This window comes from Humulus lupulus, chromosome 8, assembly GCF_963169125.1.
Source record: "Humulus lupulus chromosome 8, drHumLupu1.1, whole genome shotgun sequence".
In the NCBI taxonomy this organism is placed as follows: domain Eukaryota; kingdom Viridiplantae; phylum Streptophyta; class Magnoliopsida; order Rosales; family Cannabaceae; genus Humulus; species Humulus lupulus.
This window is the reverse complement of record NC_084800.1, coordinates 46,676,338-46,693,192: the sequence shown is the minus strand read 5'-3', so window position 1 is coordinate 46,693,192 and position 16,855 is coordinate 46,676,338. Positions and strand designations below refer to the sequence as shown.

The following is a 16,855-nucleotide window of genomic DNA, read 5'->3' as shown; positions in this document are numbered from 1 at the left end:
GTATATATAAAACAATAGTAAGAAAAATAAAAACTAAAAAAATCTTAAGTACTTATTTTTAGAAAAATTAGATAGAATACCTTTTAAGGAAAAAAGAATCGTATTCCATAACTGTTATATGCATAATTTAGAATATAAATATAATTAATTTTTTTAATAGAAAATAAGGGTAAAATAGGTATTATGAAAGATTTATTACAAAAAGAAAATAATTTTCCGTGCATTTTAGAAGTCCTTCCCAATGAAGCTGGTGAGTTACTGTTTCTCTTGAAAGCTCTTTTAAATTCAAATATTTTTTTTTATATTTTATTCTAACATACTTAAAAATAATTTTAAGATTTGAAAAACTCTTCCAAAACTATGCCTAACTGGACCAAACGGAGAGGGCAATTTCCAGGGACTGATGGGCCTTAAGTAACGTATGCCTTAGAGATGGCTCAACTACGTCCAAACCAGACACACATGTGGGGTCCATTGAGCCAGCCCTTTCCAGTATGATACATCTGCCCATTAATTTCTGATGAAACCGGGCCCCGCTATTATCATCAACCTAACAGGGGCAATATGATAATATCAACACCGCCATTATGTCGACGTGGCGAGTTGTGATTACACAGTAATAAACATATATAATCCTCGTAATGATGCATTCCTTCTCTCTGACGCTCCGATTAGAAAGAATAGAATCCGGTCCCTCCTTCCCGGACCTTAAAACCCGAATCGGATTAGTCAAAGAGTCAACGCGCTCTCCACCTACACCGAATTACGAAACTACCCCTTTATTTTCCCCGATTCCCTCTTTATCCTCCTCACTAACACCAAAAGCCACACAAACCGAGTTTTTGGCGACAAAACAATCAGAGCTCATTTTCTGTGTGGCTTCTGTTTCTCTCTCGAAAGCGAAAAGGAAAATCGGAATTCAGTTGTTTGGATCGGGATTCTGCAAACTATTGATTGCTCCACTTCGATGATCTGATTGATCCGATCCATTCGATTCGTCATGGACCGGATCGTCGGCGGCAAGTTCAAGCTAGGCCGGAAAATCGGTAGCGGCTCGTTCGGTGAAATTTTTCTAGGTTAGTGCTGAATCGGGACTTCTGTTCGTATGTATATGTATTCGAAGCGGATATTTTAACTTTTTGTGATCGTTTTGATTTTTGGTTGCAGCTACGCATATCGACACATTTGAGATCGTCGCTGTCAAGATTGTGAGTTTTGAATAGTGATCGTCATTTCAATTTTTTTTGTATATTTTTAGCTGATATTTTGATGTTCTGTTTTTGTGCGTTTTGTTTTGTATGTGGCTATAAATTTTGTATATGTATATGCATGTTTATGTATAGGGAATTTCATTCTCATTAAGTTATTTACATATTATTTTTTGGGCAGGAAAAATCCTTAGTTCATTTCAGTAATTTTAAGCCGCAAGTTTATGTCTTTAATTTTTTTTGTTGGTAAATTGGCAAATTTGGTTGCTAATGGACTCCTTGACTCCGGAGCAATTTGTCTAACTTTAATGTTTTTATTTTGTGGTTGCAGGAAAACAGTAAAACAAAGCATCCTCAATTACTATATGAGGCCAAGCTATACCTTACACTTCAAGGAGGAAGTATGAGCTATTACGAGACTGTTAATTTTTTTTTATCTTTTTCTTTTTGGGTGTATCCATATACTTGTAATTGATGGTTAATATCTTTTGTTCGTATTCTATGCACTAAATCAAAGGTGGAATTCCTGGCATAAAATGGTCTGGCCTAGATGGGGAGGAAAATGTGCTTGTTCTTGATTTGCTGGGACCTAGTTTGGAGGATTTGTTTGTGTATTGTGGAAGGAAGTTTTCTTTGAAGACAGTCGTAATGCTGGCCGATCAGATGGTAAGCATTGTATTTTTAATAGCTTTCTTGTTTTCGTTTGCTGTCAGTAACAAAGCATAAATGGCTCATATGTTTTTATTGATCAACACACTTTAATCAATAAATATAACATTCTGTAAATTTAATTTCTCTGTATTTAGTGTATCATGGTCTGCGGTTGGTTGTGAAGCTTTCTCATATTTACGTTGACAATCTAATCATTATCCACTTAATTTATCTAGGGCAGCCTCTTTTTGTTTTTGTTTTTGTTTTTTCATCAGCCCCTCTCCTTCTTGCTTCAAATCATATAATTGGGAAAGCTGAAGTTTATATTTGTTTACCTAATTTCTTTTTGGTCTAGATTACGAGGATAGAGTATGTGCATTCCAAAGGATATTTGCATAGAGACATAAAACCAGACAACTTCCTCATGGGTCTTGGTCGGAAAGCAAATCAGGTGACGATTTATTTGTCTCTTTTTTCTTAAACCTTGTTCTGGGTGGAAATTTTCATCTTTGTATATATGTGATCTTATTTGTCAATATAATGTTTGATTATTGATTTAATTCGTTAGGTTTACATAATTGATTTTGGACTTGCAAAAAGATATAGGGATTCTACAACCAATCGTCACATTCCTTACAGGTTTGTTTGATTGTTGATAGTTTTTATACAATTCATTCACTCATAATATGTATTTTTTTTCCTTTCCACACGTTTCCCATATAATCTCTCTTTCCAGACCCAAAGAAAAGAAAAGAATGCTTATACCACCTATTATTATTTTCCATTGACGTGTGCCTTGTACAGGGAGAACAAAAACTTAACAGGGACTGCAAGATATGCAAGCTGCAATACGCATCTTGGAATTGGTAAGCAGAACAATTTTATGTTTTTATGTTTTTATATTTTTCATTTTTTTATACTTTAATGACACTAATTTTACTTATTGGTGCTTTCCCTATAGAGCAAAGTCGAAGGGATGATTTAGAGTCACTTGGATATGTACTTCTGTATTTCTTGAGAGGAAGGTATGTCATTAGTTTTCACCATTTAAATTGATATGTTAGAATAAGTTTCTCCTCGTAGAAGTGGATGCATTTTTATTTAATTTGTTGGATGTATTTGTTCTTTAACTTGTTCATTCACACTTTCAGTATGTGTATCTGTAAAGCAGAACTTTTAAATACTCTGTTTGATGTTATGCAATCTGCACTATCAATTTGGTTATTCATATTTTCTTTCAGTTCTATTTCTTAAGTTTATTTTTGTTAATATTATCTTTGACAACATCATTGCCATAATTTTGTATTAAGGAGTTGCTTTTTTTTTTAGCCTTCCATGGCAGGGTTTAAAAGCTGCCACAAAAAAGCAAAAATATGACAAGATATGCGAAAAGAAGTTATCAACTCCAATTGAGGTGCATGTCAATTATTCATTTGTGTTTGGATAGTTCCTTGTATTGTAAATCTAACTGATTGCTATTTTTAAAAGGTTCTATGTAAATCTCACCCTGTGGAGTTCGCATCGTATTTCCATTATTGTCACTCGTTGACATTCGATCAAAGACCTGATTATGGATTCTTGAAGCGGCTATTCCGTGATTTGTTTTCTCGTGAAGGTTGGAAAGTTCAAAATTTAATTGTTTCTTTTCCCTTCCATCATCATCTGTTGCACTTATTTATTTTGAACTCATTGGTGAATCTTGTTGGACAATGGCAGGATATGAATTTGATTACATATTTGACTGGACTATCATAAAATACCAGCAGGCACAAAAAAATAAAACACAAGCTCGATTGTCTGTGAGTGTGTTTACTGAAATATCTTTTCTAAATTTGGCATTTATTGCCTTGTATGAGATTGGCCTGTGTTGTTGTGCTTATAACAATGTTGAATGTCTGTATTTTACAGCCAGCTCATGGAGGGAGCAATAATCATGCTATGCAAATGGATATAGGTAGTCATCAAGGTTAGATTTGGCTTTAGGCTTTGTTTATGTCTTGTTATTCTATTACTCTAAATCGTTTCATTGGTTTGTGGAGTATAGCTCCCCTTTTAGTTATATTTATTTCTATTTTTAATTAACAGAAAAAGAAGGGACTTGATATAGGTGCTAAAATTTTCAGAATTAATAAAGTTGTAGGAAAGACATATTTTCCCCCTTTCTTGTTTGTTAATGTCTATTTTCAGCTGGCTTCTATTAAATGAAAATTTCTTTTGTAACTTATGTAGTGGCTGGAGCTGCCAATGTTTCTTACTCACCAGAGGTCACGGACCGCATTCGATCTACCAATGCTACTGGTCGTGGCATTCACATGCAATTTAAACAGCCAGTGACAAAGAATTTGAGTCATGGTAATCCTCTTGAAAAGAATGTGAGTAAATTACTTTCTAGCATTCATTAATGTTTTTTTCCCCAGATTATATTTTATATTCATGTTTCTCACTTGTCCTGGTATGCTCTTAAACTGCAAATCTGATTCCAAAAATATCAACTTTGATACTTTTTTTTGCAGGTTGTCAGTGATGTCTACATGCCATCTTCTTCTCATACACTTGCTGGCACCTCAAGAAGGCATGCACATAAATCTGTTTTGCCAACTGAATCTGCAAATTCTGGTCATGAAAGTGGTAATAAAGTGGGTCCTTCAAGTAGCTGGATTTCATCTCTTCAACGCGTGTCTTCTGCCAAGTGATCTGGAAGGTAATTTTATTGGCTGTTGCTATTGCTGTTTGTCATATTATATTTACAAATATTGAATAAGCTGTCAATTCTCTTTGTTTGTTGTTAATTGAATATTTTGCATTGTGTTTCAGCAGTGTCATGGGTTCAAGAGTTTCCCTACCAAGACGTTCATGAAGCTGCAGATATGAGGTGATTTTGATGGTCTTTTCCGCAATGTCGTCTGTTTGAGAAGAAAACAGTGATGCATCAGTGGACTGCAAAATTGTTAAGTTTGACGATTTGCATTGGTTCCTCAGTTAGTGCTATAGCTCGCATTATTTTGCTTTAAAGTTACTGCAAATGCATTGGTTGTTATGAAATATAGAAACCCAAGGCTTGGTTTCTGTGCTGTACATAGATATGCTATAAGAACACACAGCGATCTTGTATTCATATTTCTTTTGTGTAATGTGAATGACATGTGAAGTTTTTTTTTTCTTTTTCTTTTTTGTGATACCAAACTTCTTTATGTGAATTGTGATATGTTAAGGTTGTTGACAATATTTATTTATTTTCTTGGTCCCTGGTTATTACTGGCTGTTATGATCTTTTTAGATTTTTATATCTTTCAGACTGGGGTCTCTGGTGTTCCTTGGAGCTTTTCTCTCCTGGTTAGCCAATCTTTCCCTTTGTTGACTGATTAATTTTTAAATGCAATTCTATTTACCAAGGATCTTCCATATGTCTAAGAAGTAAATTTTTTGTTTTGAGTAATTTATTATTTTATAAAAAAAATAAAATAATTATTTTATCCTCTTTGGTTTCATTGTTTTCAAAACATTCACTTTTCATGCCAGCTACTTCTGAAGTTACCCAGCAAACTGTCGAGTACATCAGAAAGACAGAAACTCAACTTCAAGTGAGGGGAAACTTTGGCTCAAAATGCTCTAGGAATATGACACTTTAGACACATTAAAGGTAGTGTTTATGGCTGCATGATTTACACCAAATACATGGTTGTGTGTTAATATGCTATGTAGAAAGGTCTTCTAATGCTTTTTAGCTATTACTTCATTTGAGACATATTTATAACAAATGGTTTGTAGAAATTTGCTAAAGCTGATTTACTTCTGTCTATCACCATTCTACTTTCCAAAATGAACTCTATATTTCTGGGTAGAAGGAATTTGCTTTTTCGTATAATTGTTTCTATCTTGTAAAACGATTACTTTTTTCTTCCGCAAATGTGATTAATTAGTGTATTGCTATCATATGGTATGAGGTTTTAGTAGCACAAGAATGTTGATATTTTTTTAATCCCATGTACATGAAGCAAGGTTTAGCACATTTTCTCCCCTTGGAGGGTGATTTCACTTTTATGCTAATTAGGGTAATCTGAAACGTATTAGAGTTCACTCTGTGAACTGCTTGCTGCTTAGGCTTAGGCCATCTCATTTGTCAGATGCCAGCATTCCTCATCCAAAGCCCGACCAAGCTGATCTCTAGTCAGCCGACCAAGCTCATTTCTTTGGGACTGGTGATTCATAGACTGGCTAAGCAATGCTTCTTATCTTATCACCAGCCAGAAGATTGCTTGGGTTTTGGATTGTCAATCAGAGTCTTAGGTCAGGTATTTGGCATTTGCTTGTGATTCTGTAGGTTTGATTATTGTAAGCCATTTCTTTCCTTGTTTTTAGTTTTGGCTTCTTTTTTGTTTTGTTTCTTTAAAATTCCTGAAGGCAAGCTCAGATCTTTTTCTGCAAGTAAAAACATATCACACAAAAGAATATTACATAAATTATCCATAACCGTACACCAAAACGAAAGAAAATGAAAGAAACTATAATTTTCCACCCATCAATAACAAAGGAAAACAGATAAGGCACAAAACTCCAAAGAACTTTAAAAATTTAGCTCTTTTGTTTGTTTGTTTTTCCATTCTTATTTCACGTTTGGAATAATTAGCCTGGTGTATTCTCAAAGTTATACTTTTTTTTTTGTCGCGCCACTATTTTGTTAATTATCTGAACAATTTCCTGTTTTAGATTTTCAGTTACTATTTCAATACCTGCTAGTGGGACAAGTTTTTATGTTAATTTAAAAATCTTACTATTTTTCATGATCATGTACTTTGTTTGCTCTCGTTTTGTCCAAATATTCAAGTGGATGGTTTACATTGTTCTGCGGAACAAAATTGCAGAGCTTAGTTACATTTTCAACTCATTCAGTATATTTTTCTCGTTTGTTGTCATTTACTTTAGGGTAAATGGCATGGACGCCTCATGAATTTTTAGTCAGTCAGGAAAATGATTCTTCGATTAATTTTTCTTGTAATAAGTACTTAAATTTAGTTTAATTATCGATCAACTCTAAATTGAATTTTTTTGACAGTTATATTGTTTTTATTTGAGAAGATATGCTTACAAGAATTATAAGTTCAAATGATTACAAGTTCAAAATTTAATTTTCGAATTTTCAACAAATTCTAGATATCGAAATTTGTTACAAATTTACAAATGTGGAGTTAATGGTCATTATTTTTAAATGCAAAGCTAACATTTGAAGACCATTTTGCTAATCTAGATAAATTCAGGAGTCAACTGTGCTATAGACCTTTTGTTTTTTATTCCTTTCCTCAAGGTTTTTAACCATTTCGCTATGTCTCTCTGCAATCAATTAATAGATTTAATAGACTTACATGTATAAATAATCTGTATAATTGTACTTGATGTGTGCTCAGTTACTAAATGCTTTTCATTTAAATGATGGATTCTTTTTTTTTCTTTCTTTTTTGTCTTGCATAACATGACTTTAGTGTTTTCAGCATTTCATGATTTAATGCTGATCTCATTCAAAACAGTGTGGCCCTCAACCCTTGCTAAGACCACCATAACTGCTGGACTTTTTATGTATGGTTGCTTGTTTGATTGAATTTGTGTCCTTGGTTTAGATAAGGTTCCATAATATCAAGCAACTGAATATCTTGTGCTCTATGAATTTTCAGTTTACTTCTCCCTTTTGCAAAAGCAGGGAAATGTTTCAAAGCTGGCCAAGGGAATTGTCCTCGTGTTGAACATAGGATCCAAGTTACATGGGCCAGAGGTCTTTGTCATAAAGAATGATTTGGCTAATTTGTAATTCACTTTCCCAGTTTGGTCCGCAAGAGGAGAGAAAATTACTGACCCCTCAATCCTCGACGAGTCGAAAAGCTTAGGTATCTCATTGATTGGGGGCCAGATTCAAGCTAAAACACTATGTCCCACCCCTGCCCCATGACCCTGTTTATGTTTGACATCACAAGAAGATTTTAAATTCTTGATGGCAAGTTTATTTTGTGGTTGTTTACTCAAATATATGAAATTAATACCACAAGTTTATATAAAGTGTGCTTTCTTCTCATTGGATTACTAAAATTGATTTTGTGGCATGTTTACTCATCTTTATTAGGGAAGGTAATGAATCAATCAATGAGAAGAGTTTTGACTTTTCCATTTATGTTAAGCCAGATTGCCAGAAGGGGGAATTAAGAGGACTATGAATTATTGTTTGTCCTTTCTTTCGGCAACCTGTCCTTCCTTTCTTACACTTGCACACATAGTTTTTTACACACCTTTTAGCAAATATATGAACAAGAACTATTCTAGTTATTAAATGTGTTTGTTCACTAATTAAATATCAGCTACAACATTATGTGACTATGTACGCATAAGTAAAGATTCTATTTATCCCAATGCAATGTGAAATAATGGCATTGTGATTCTTTTTTCAATTTTTCTTTGTTATGTTTTGTTTTACGAAAGTTTGTTCTTAGCTTGTATAGTTAATGATGATTAAATAGTATGTATGGTCATATACCGCTCTACATGCTAGTTGTGCTGAGATGGTCACTTTTGCCAGGGGTTTCTAGACTCAGCCCTATCGTGAAAGGACTCAAATCTGCTGTCAAATTTGGTGAGCATTGACGCTTGTAATCTTAGTTATATAATTATCTTTAATTTTTTTAGGCAAATGTCAGATAATTAATGTATCTTACGAACATCTAACAAATGAAACTAACTAATTAATTTTAAGTTTTGATAGTATATAATATTTAATCTAAAATATTTATATCCATGTTATGTTATTTTAAAAAAAATGTATTGCTAACTAATATTTGTTATCTTTCAACTTTCAACTAAAATTATACATATTGAGATTTTTTTTTGAAATATTAGTTTGAGGATATATTTATTTTTTAATCCATTCAAATAGTTTTAATTTAGAAAATTATTAAGGCTGGATTTAAATTTTAAAATACATTCTAAAATAAAAAATATTGTAGTCTTCACTTATTTTTATTTTAGGATCATGTGCTAAACCTATAAAAAATAAAACACACATTTCATTATAAATTTTAAAAAATAAGATGAAAAAATAATAGATAAATTAAAATTACCATCTTTTTTATTATTTAAATTGCATGTTCACTTGGAGCATAGAATGGAACATGAGGATGAAGCTAACACAATTACTCAATTAATTGAAATAACAACAATATATATTTATTTATATAAATATACATTCTTAAGAAATTATAATAATATACCTAATTGAGATTTAGTTGTAAAATAAATATGATAAAACATCAAGTTAAATTATATATAGATACTATAAGCATTAATTATAATCCTTAAAATATATTGACTTAGGGGGATATATACAGTAGTTACTTATAAAAATAAGTATATATATATATATATATATATGAAAGACAATTTTTCTACAGGGTTTCACTTTAAGCCATACTGGTAGGACTTTCAGTGTATTTCGACTCGTGAATAGTTTTCGGTGTGACTTTTTTTTTATGACCGTGTATATTGTAGCTATTTAGAGCATCCTGTAAATTTTCAAAAAATTCTGAACAGTTTACAGTATCGAAAACTAGGTTCAAACATGTTGTTTTCCACGCGCATAAAAAAAATTAGTCACGCGTGCAACATGTTTGAACCTAGTTTTCGGTACTGTAAACTATTCAGAATTTTCTGAAAATTTGCAGGATGCTCTAAATAACTACAATATACACGGTTATAAAAAAAATCGCGCCGAAAACTGTTCACGGGTTGTAAACACTGAGAGCCCTACCGGTAGGGCTTAAAGTGAAGCCCCTATAAGAAAATTCCCATGTATATATATTACATGTTATAAATAAATATATAAATGTGTGTATATATATAGATAGATCGATCAAAGAAATATATTATACGAAATATATACTATAAACTTAAGTTTAAAAAGTTTTCATGAAGCGCATAACAAATTTAAAACGCCACTTAACAAATTCTAAGATCATTTTATAAAATATCATATTATTAAAATATATATATATGTGAATATATAATACTTTTATTCAAAAATAATAATATTAGCAGTAAAAAAAATATTTAAAATCTTATTGTTATCCCCATTTCCTGCAGGGGTTTGGGCCTTTGCCCTAGCCCACGGTCAGAGGACTAGATCGGCGTATGGGCCCGGCCCAGGGTCCTTGGGTTTGAGTATTGCCCAAGGGGATTGGTACGGACCAGGGACTCCAGATTGGGCCCATTGGAGGGGTCCGGGACGTCCCTCCGGGTTCGTCCTCAGTAAGAACGGTCCCGGCGATGGCCAGAGTGCCTAGACCGTCGCGGCCTATGCATTCCTGTCCCGGACCCTGGTGTGGTCCGAGCCTATGGTAAACAGAGCAGGCCAAAGGTAAACGGACCTGGATCATCCCCTCCCTGGGTGAAGGGCCAAGCGTCCAGGATCCTGAAGTCGCCTCATTTCGCGTGGGCATTGTCCCCCACTTTTCGCCTGCAGAAAGGGTCGCCTCGGGATTGCTCACTGATGTGTCAGGACTGCGCAGCCAAGTACCCTGACCGGTCTTGTCTCCTAAATCAGCCTCGTGACTCGAAGTGGTCAGAGCCAAAGTGCCGTTTTGTCGGGCGAAGCTTATATCTCAGGTCAACCAATTGAGCCTTAGCTGGTTTGAATTTCGTGTATTGTATATCTCTTTGTATTGGGCCTCCACTAGAAAGGCCCCTTGCACTCATTTCTCTGATGGGCCCGGGTCAGAACCGGCCCAGACCCGGTATTCCCCTCAGCTTATAAATATATGCTGTAGAACAACGTAAAGGAGGGTCCAAGAAAAAAGAAGGCAGAAACTCTGTTCAGATACAGCTAGAAAACTCCATTGTATAAGCTTCTAGCTCTAATATATAGACTCGTGGACTAAGGCTAGTTAACGCCCCAACCACGTAAAAACCCCGTGTCGATCTTCTACTCTCATTATTATTATTACCAGCAAATATTGTTCATTAATAGAGTTGCCGAAAATCTCGGTTAACACTTACCTTTTACATTGAAACAACCAATAAAAGATAATTTATGTGGAGAAGCTCCTTTGAATTTGTTTATGAGGGGAAACTTTTTTTAATTTTAACTGTTGTAAATGAAATTAATAAAAAAATTGTATAAATATATATATGGACAATTCTTCTATAGGGGCTTCACTTTAAGTCCTACCGGTAGAGCTTTCAGTGTTTCTCGACCCGTGAACAGTTTTCGGCGCGACTTTTTTTTATGACCGTGTATATTGTAGTTATTTAGAGCATCTTCCAAGTTTTCAAAAAATTCCGAATAGTTTACAATACCGAAAACTAGGTTCAAACATGTTTTCCACACGCATAAAAAAAATTAGTCACGTGTGCAACAACATGTTTGAACCTAGTTTTCGGTACTGTAAACTATTCGGAATTTTTTGAAAATTTGCAGGATGCTCTAAATAGCTACAATATACACGGTCATAAAAAAATTGCGCCGAAAACTGTTCACGAGTTGTAAACACTGAGAGCCCTATTAGTATGGCTTAAAATAAAGCCCCTATAAAAGAATTTCCCTATATATATATAAATATAAAGTTATAGAGAGAATAAAAGAAACTGAAAAGTCTCATTTTTGTTATGTAAAATTTTTAATATGATTTTGTAAAAAATAATAATAATATGATTAACGCTATAGTTTGTTCTTAAAAAAAGTTATAGTTTGTTAGAAGGATTTACCGTTATACATTAATTATCTTTGACATTTGCCTATTTGTTTAGACACCAAATTTGACAGCACATTACAATCCACTGTAAAAATGAAATACCTTTGATCTCACGCACGAGCTTGGCAACCTATGAGGATTTATGGCATTTTTATATTCAATAGCCGCCCATGTGTTCTTTTGTCAGATCAGACCACACTAAAAAAAATAGACTTTTTCTTTATTCTTTTTTCTTTTTTTGGTAATGCCTAAACTCCCAGGCCCAGCCAGTTGGGTCGGTAGTAATTTACACAACTTTTACTTTACATTATTTTATTATTGTTTTGTTTCTCAAAAAAAAAAGTAAAGACAAAAGTTTATTCTTGCTATAATTACTTGATAAAGATACATTACTTGATTGATTCGGCATTTATACATATACATATTGATTAACTTATTCCCATTTCTAAAGATGGCTAAAAACAAAGATAGAGAGGTTTGTGGTTAAAAATTACTTGTGAGATGAATGAACAAAGTGTAAAATAAACAGACTTAATTATAATACTTGTTTAACATCCTCGCTGTTTAGAAATTTCTCCAGATTAAGTGAAATCCCAGGCAATGAATATGTAACGAAAGAAACTATGTATATAGTGTTTATATTATATACAGCTACAAGCTTGATCCCATCATAAACAGCAGTTTTCTTACGTTTTAATTTATCGCATTTAAAATCTAATAATCATAGAATTGTCAAATGTTGGTCATTGGATATAATTTCGTTTGATTGCAAATTTTTTCAGAATTGAGATTATGTACATTCTTATTCTTGAAATGCTTTATATTCAAACTGTTTGGCTCAAAATCTTCCCAAATTAATAATTTTCTAAAATAAAATTAATTATCTTCTTCAAATTTGAGATTACTGACATAGTCTTGAAACACACGTTCAATTGGTTCAATCAATCTTGGTGAATGTGTTCTTCAATGAAATTGAAAGAATGAACCAAAGTGAAAGTACATGTAAAAATGTTATCTGATACTTCAATTAGTCTGTGATTCGTTCTCTAATTTCACAATCAAGAAAATGTAAAGAATGATTCCAAGGTCCCAAAATAAGACCTTCGTCTACTATTTATAGATAAAATAATAAGGAATTTGATAGAATGACTTATCTCGATTAGTCCCCAAAATAACATGATTAGTCTACGAGTCAATCTTTCTAGCACAATCATTTGTTCTATCTTTAATTAAAGAGGGCGTTCAATTAAAGGCTAACATTCTTTCATAGTGCACTTATGAGCTCTACGTGTTCAGAAAAATTCTACTGAATTCTGTTCTACAGATGAAATTATTTCAAGCTCTTCTTTTGGACATGATTGTTTTGAGTTCCTTCTTTCTACAAGAAACTCTTCTAAATTTCTTCTCTGGGTGAGAGCTCTTCTCTCTGACGAGAGGAGCTTCGACCCAATGTTTACCATCATCAGATACCACCGAGCTCTCTATCGCAAAAAGCACGACAAAATGTATTCTGCTATACTCAAACTTTTCTATTCTTTCCTTAAATAAAATGTTCCGTTTTACTTAATTTATATCATCGAACTTTGTGGGGAAACTTATTCCCTTACACAAACAAAAGTAGTAGCTAGTCTCTGATAGTTATTAATAAAATTCCTTGAGTCCAATTATGAATTCTATTCATCAATGAAGGTTAGTATTATATATTCCAGTTGCAGTGTGTGTAACTATTGATTATCAAGTAGTAGTTATAGAAATGATTATGCAACATTGCTAGCAAGATGTAGATTTTTCTCGTCGGAGCCAATCTATGGTGATGATTCATCACTTCTCTCTCTTCTCTATAGGAGCTTTCAGAATTTTGTGCTAAGATTTAATATTCATGAACTTGGAGAATTAGCTTCAAGAAAAGACAGCGTTCTAAAATTTTATTTTTGTAAATCCAAAGAAGCTGATTTATTAATGTAAAAGAACAATTACTCTAAGGTGACAGTGATGAAAAGATTTATGACATCGATATATACATAGTACTTAGAATATTAAGGGATACAGACAATTGATGAGACATTAATTAATGGATTAGTTGCTAGCTAGAAGTTGGGTTCAATAATAGAGGGAGAAGAAAATTTAGCTGGTGTGGATGTGCATTCATGACTATGACCTTTAATAAACTTTGTATTTTAATCAATTTAATTTACCGGAAAATTGTTGATTACGTAAGTTAGAGATATTATTAGCACGAATGTACATTGTACTTTTAAAATGATATTTGAATTAGTTTTCGTACAATTATGGGGTTTGGTGCAAAATAGTCCTTAATGGTGTGTGAAAGTAAATAAATGTCCATGTTTTTAATTTTGTAGTAAAATAGTCTAACACTTTTTTTAATATTTTATATTACCAAATATGTCATTTAGTAAATTATTATTTTATTATAAATATTTTAATATTATGGTATATGCATATTAATTTTGTTTAATTATTTTTTATTTTATAGTTATTTTGATTTTTTTCGTTTTTTATAGATTCTTGAATGATATATATATCATACCACAAAATACATATACTTAGTTGAAAAATAACATACCAATATAACTTACAAAATTATTATTAAAAAATATATATACTAGGCTAACAAAAGTATATACTACCATTAAAATATATATACTATGATACAAAATTATATACTAGCATTATGTATAATAAGATAGAAACTAAATATTAAAAAAAATGATATACTATACCACAAAAAATATATACATTAGTTGGAAAATAATATACCAACAGCCCATAAAAAACTTAAAAAATCAATATAACTTTAAAATAAAAACTAACTAAACAAAACTAATATACATAAACCACTATATTAAAGTCATACTCTCCTATATAAATTAAAAAATGATAGAAAATGACAATTTAGTAATCAACAATGTATTTCTCTAAAAAAATTTAAAATGAGAACATTAACTTCTTGATGCTATTATTTTGGGTTATTTACTATAATTTCTCTACAATTATCTATAAATTAAATATTTTTAACAATTATATTATTATTAGAGGGTATGATGACTAATTGATGATAAATAATTGGCGACAAATTGATTAATTGAAGAGGTAAACTTATCCAAAAAATAAATGCAGAATTAATTGTTAATATTTTAAAATTTAGAAACTTAATTGTCAAAGAAAATTTTGAAAAACGACGATTTTGGTAGGGTAAATTTATGAGCAATCATGTTATAAATCCTTAATTTGGTTAGTTTATCAAACTGATTCATCATTAGATAATTTTTATGAGAAGAAACATATAAAATACTTTTGGCAACAAAAATTTAGAATTAAAACAAATCTGATGTTCCCTAAAAAACAAATCTAAAGTACTTATAAAAAAAATTAAAAATGCAGAATTAATTGTTAATATTTTAAAATTTAGAAACTTAATTGTCAAAGAATTTTTTTTGAAAAACGACGATTTTGGTAGGGTCAATAAATTATGACAATCATGTTATAAATCCTTAATTTGGTATATTTATCAAACTGATTCATCATTAGCTAATTTTTATGATAAGAAACATAAAATACTTTTGTCAACGAAAATTTAGAATTTAAACAAATCTGATGTTCCCTAAAAAACAAATCTAAAGTACATTGAAAAATAAAATAAATTTAAACTTTCAATTCTTATTTCCATTTTGTGTGTTTGAAATATTTTCGTTCTTTTAAAAAAAATTAATACAAAAGTTTATTTATCTTTTCATCAAATTTGTATTTTTTCTTACAACAAAATTCTTCTTATAATAGTGCAGTCATTGTTCTTTACTTTGGCTGAAAGAAAAAGTAAAATAAAATTGAATAATTTGACAACAGTCTTTAATTTTTTTAATTAATGTTACACTCATATTTATATTAATTTTTAATTTAATTATAAAAGTTTCTTATGTCACCAAAAAGTTACAGTTATGTCTTTGTTTTTGTAATATTTTCAGGGCATCTTGTGCGCGCGCGTTATCACATTCTAACAAAAAATTCTTGACAAATAACAAGAAATAATGTAAAACCATAATTAATATGAAAAGTATAATCTGTTTTTTGTTTTCAAATTCAAAGACTTTATATTTAAAAATAACTAAAGTAATAACATTTATCTAACATATATAATAATGAGAGTGTATGTGGTATATGATAGTTAGTTCTTTTTACCCTACTCATAGAGCACATTCTTTATATATGACGAATTTCCAGCAAGGTTTTAAAAATTATGAAACTGAAAAATAGAGTTCAAAGAAGCATATGTGTTATATATATATATATCTATATATGTGTTATATATATCTATATATGTAAAAGTAATTTTTTGAACTTAAGAATTTTTCTAAAACTTACACAAGATTCATCATGACTATAAACAACAATGCCATGGAAAAAAAAGTTTATACATTTTTAGACATGAGTATTTTATCATTACTTTGGACTATTACTTTGGACTATGTGTTTTGACAAATTATTTTTTAGACCATGTGTTTTGTAAAATAGTTCAAATAGACTTCTAAATTTGATTTTGAAGAACAAAAAATTAAATATAACAACACAGTTTTTAGGTAGAATAATTGTATTTTTGTTTTGAGTTGTTAGTTTGATGAATTATTTGTAATTTTAGTTCAAGTTTTTTTGATCAAAATCGGATTTAGAGATTATTTGAATTATTTTAAAAAATACATGGTCCAAAAAATTATTTTTTAAAACACAAAATTCAAACGAATAATAATGAACCATAGTAAGATAAAAAAGACAAACAAAAAAAACTAAAGTGCCCGTATAAAAAGTGTGTTGTATCGCTAGCTAAGGTAAAAAGTACCATCCTACCACATAATTCCCGATTAATAATATAAAATATAAATTTTTTATTTTTGATATCATGTCATAATTTGACAATGAACTATGAATGACTATACTAATTTAATTATAGAATATTTCATCTTTCGGATATAATAATAATAATAATAATAAATAATTGCACAACTTAATAAACCAAATCAAATTTCTACTCTCTTTCGCTTCTATATTTTTTAAACTAACCGAACTTGAACTAGCTAATAGCTATATAATACATATATTAATATATATGAACAAAGAAAGTCAGTAGGGCTTTTTGTTTAACAAATTCCACCACATGCATTGTACAAATAAAATATAAATGATACAAATTAAAAACGAATAATAATAATAACAATAATATAATAATTAAAAAAAATCAGCAGTGCCTGAAGTGCACCCTTA

The 16,855-nt window shown here is 31.0% G+C and overlaps 1 protein-coding gene across 24 annotated transcripts; it reads left to right on the top strand.

The window, feature by feature from the left end:
- The first annotated feature begins 722 nt into the window (after positions 1-722).
- LOC133797073 (casein kinase 1-like protein 3) lies at positions 723-8,524 on the top strand. Of its 24 annotated transcripts, none has more exons than XR_009875593.1 (19): positions 724-1,076; positions 1,168-1,208; positions 1,540-1,609; positions 1,726-1,874; positions 2,215-2,310; positions 2,428-2,498; positions 2,664-2,725; positions 2,821-2,884; positions 3,189-3,273; positions 3,348-3,474; positions 3,576-3,658; positions 3,768-3,825; positions 4,089-4,231; positions 4,373-4,560; positions 4,677-4,731; positions 5,154-5,192; positions 5,379-5,499; positions 7,382-7,430; positions 7,526-7,920. XR_009875593.1 is itself a non-coding variant. In XM_062234860.1 (15 exons), exons 1-14 carry the CDS (start codon positions 1,001-1,003, stop codon positions 4,550-4,552), a joined length of 1,305 nt encoding a protein of 434 aa, XP_062090844.1. In that variant the 5' UTR covers positions 724-1,000; the 3' UTR covers positions 4,553-4,560; positions 4,674-5,021. The 24 variants fall into 24 exon arrangements, 2 of the variants coding, with proteins under 2 accessions (XP_062090844.1, XP_062090843.1); XR_009875592.1 differs by having other exon boundaries at positions 7,346-7,430; XR_009875587.1 differs by having other exon boundaries at positions 5,379-6,151.
- The last annotated feature ends 8,331 nt before the right edge of the window (positions 8,525-16,855 follow it).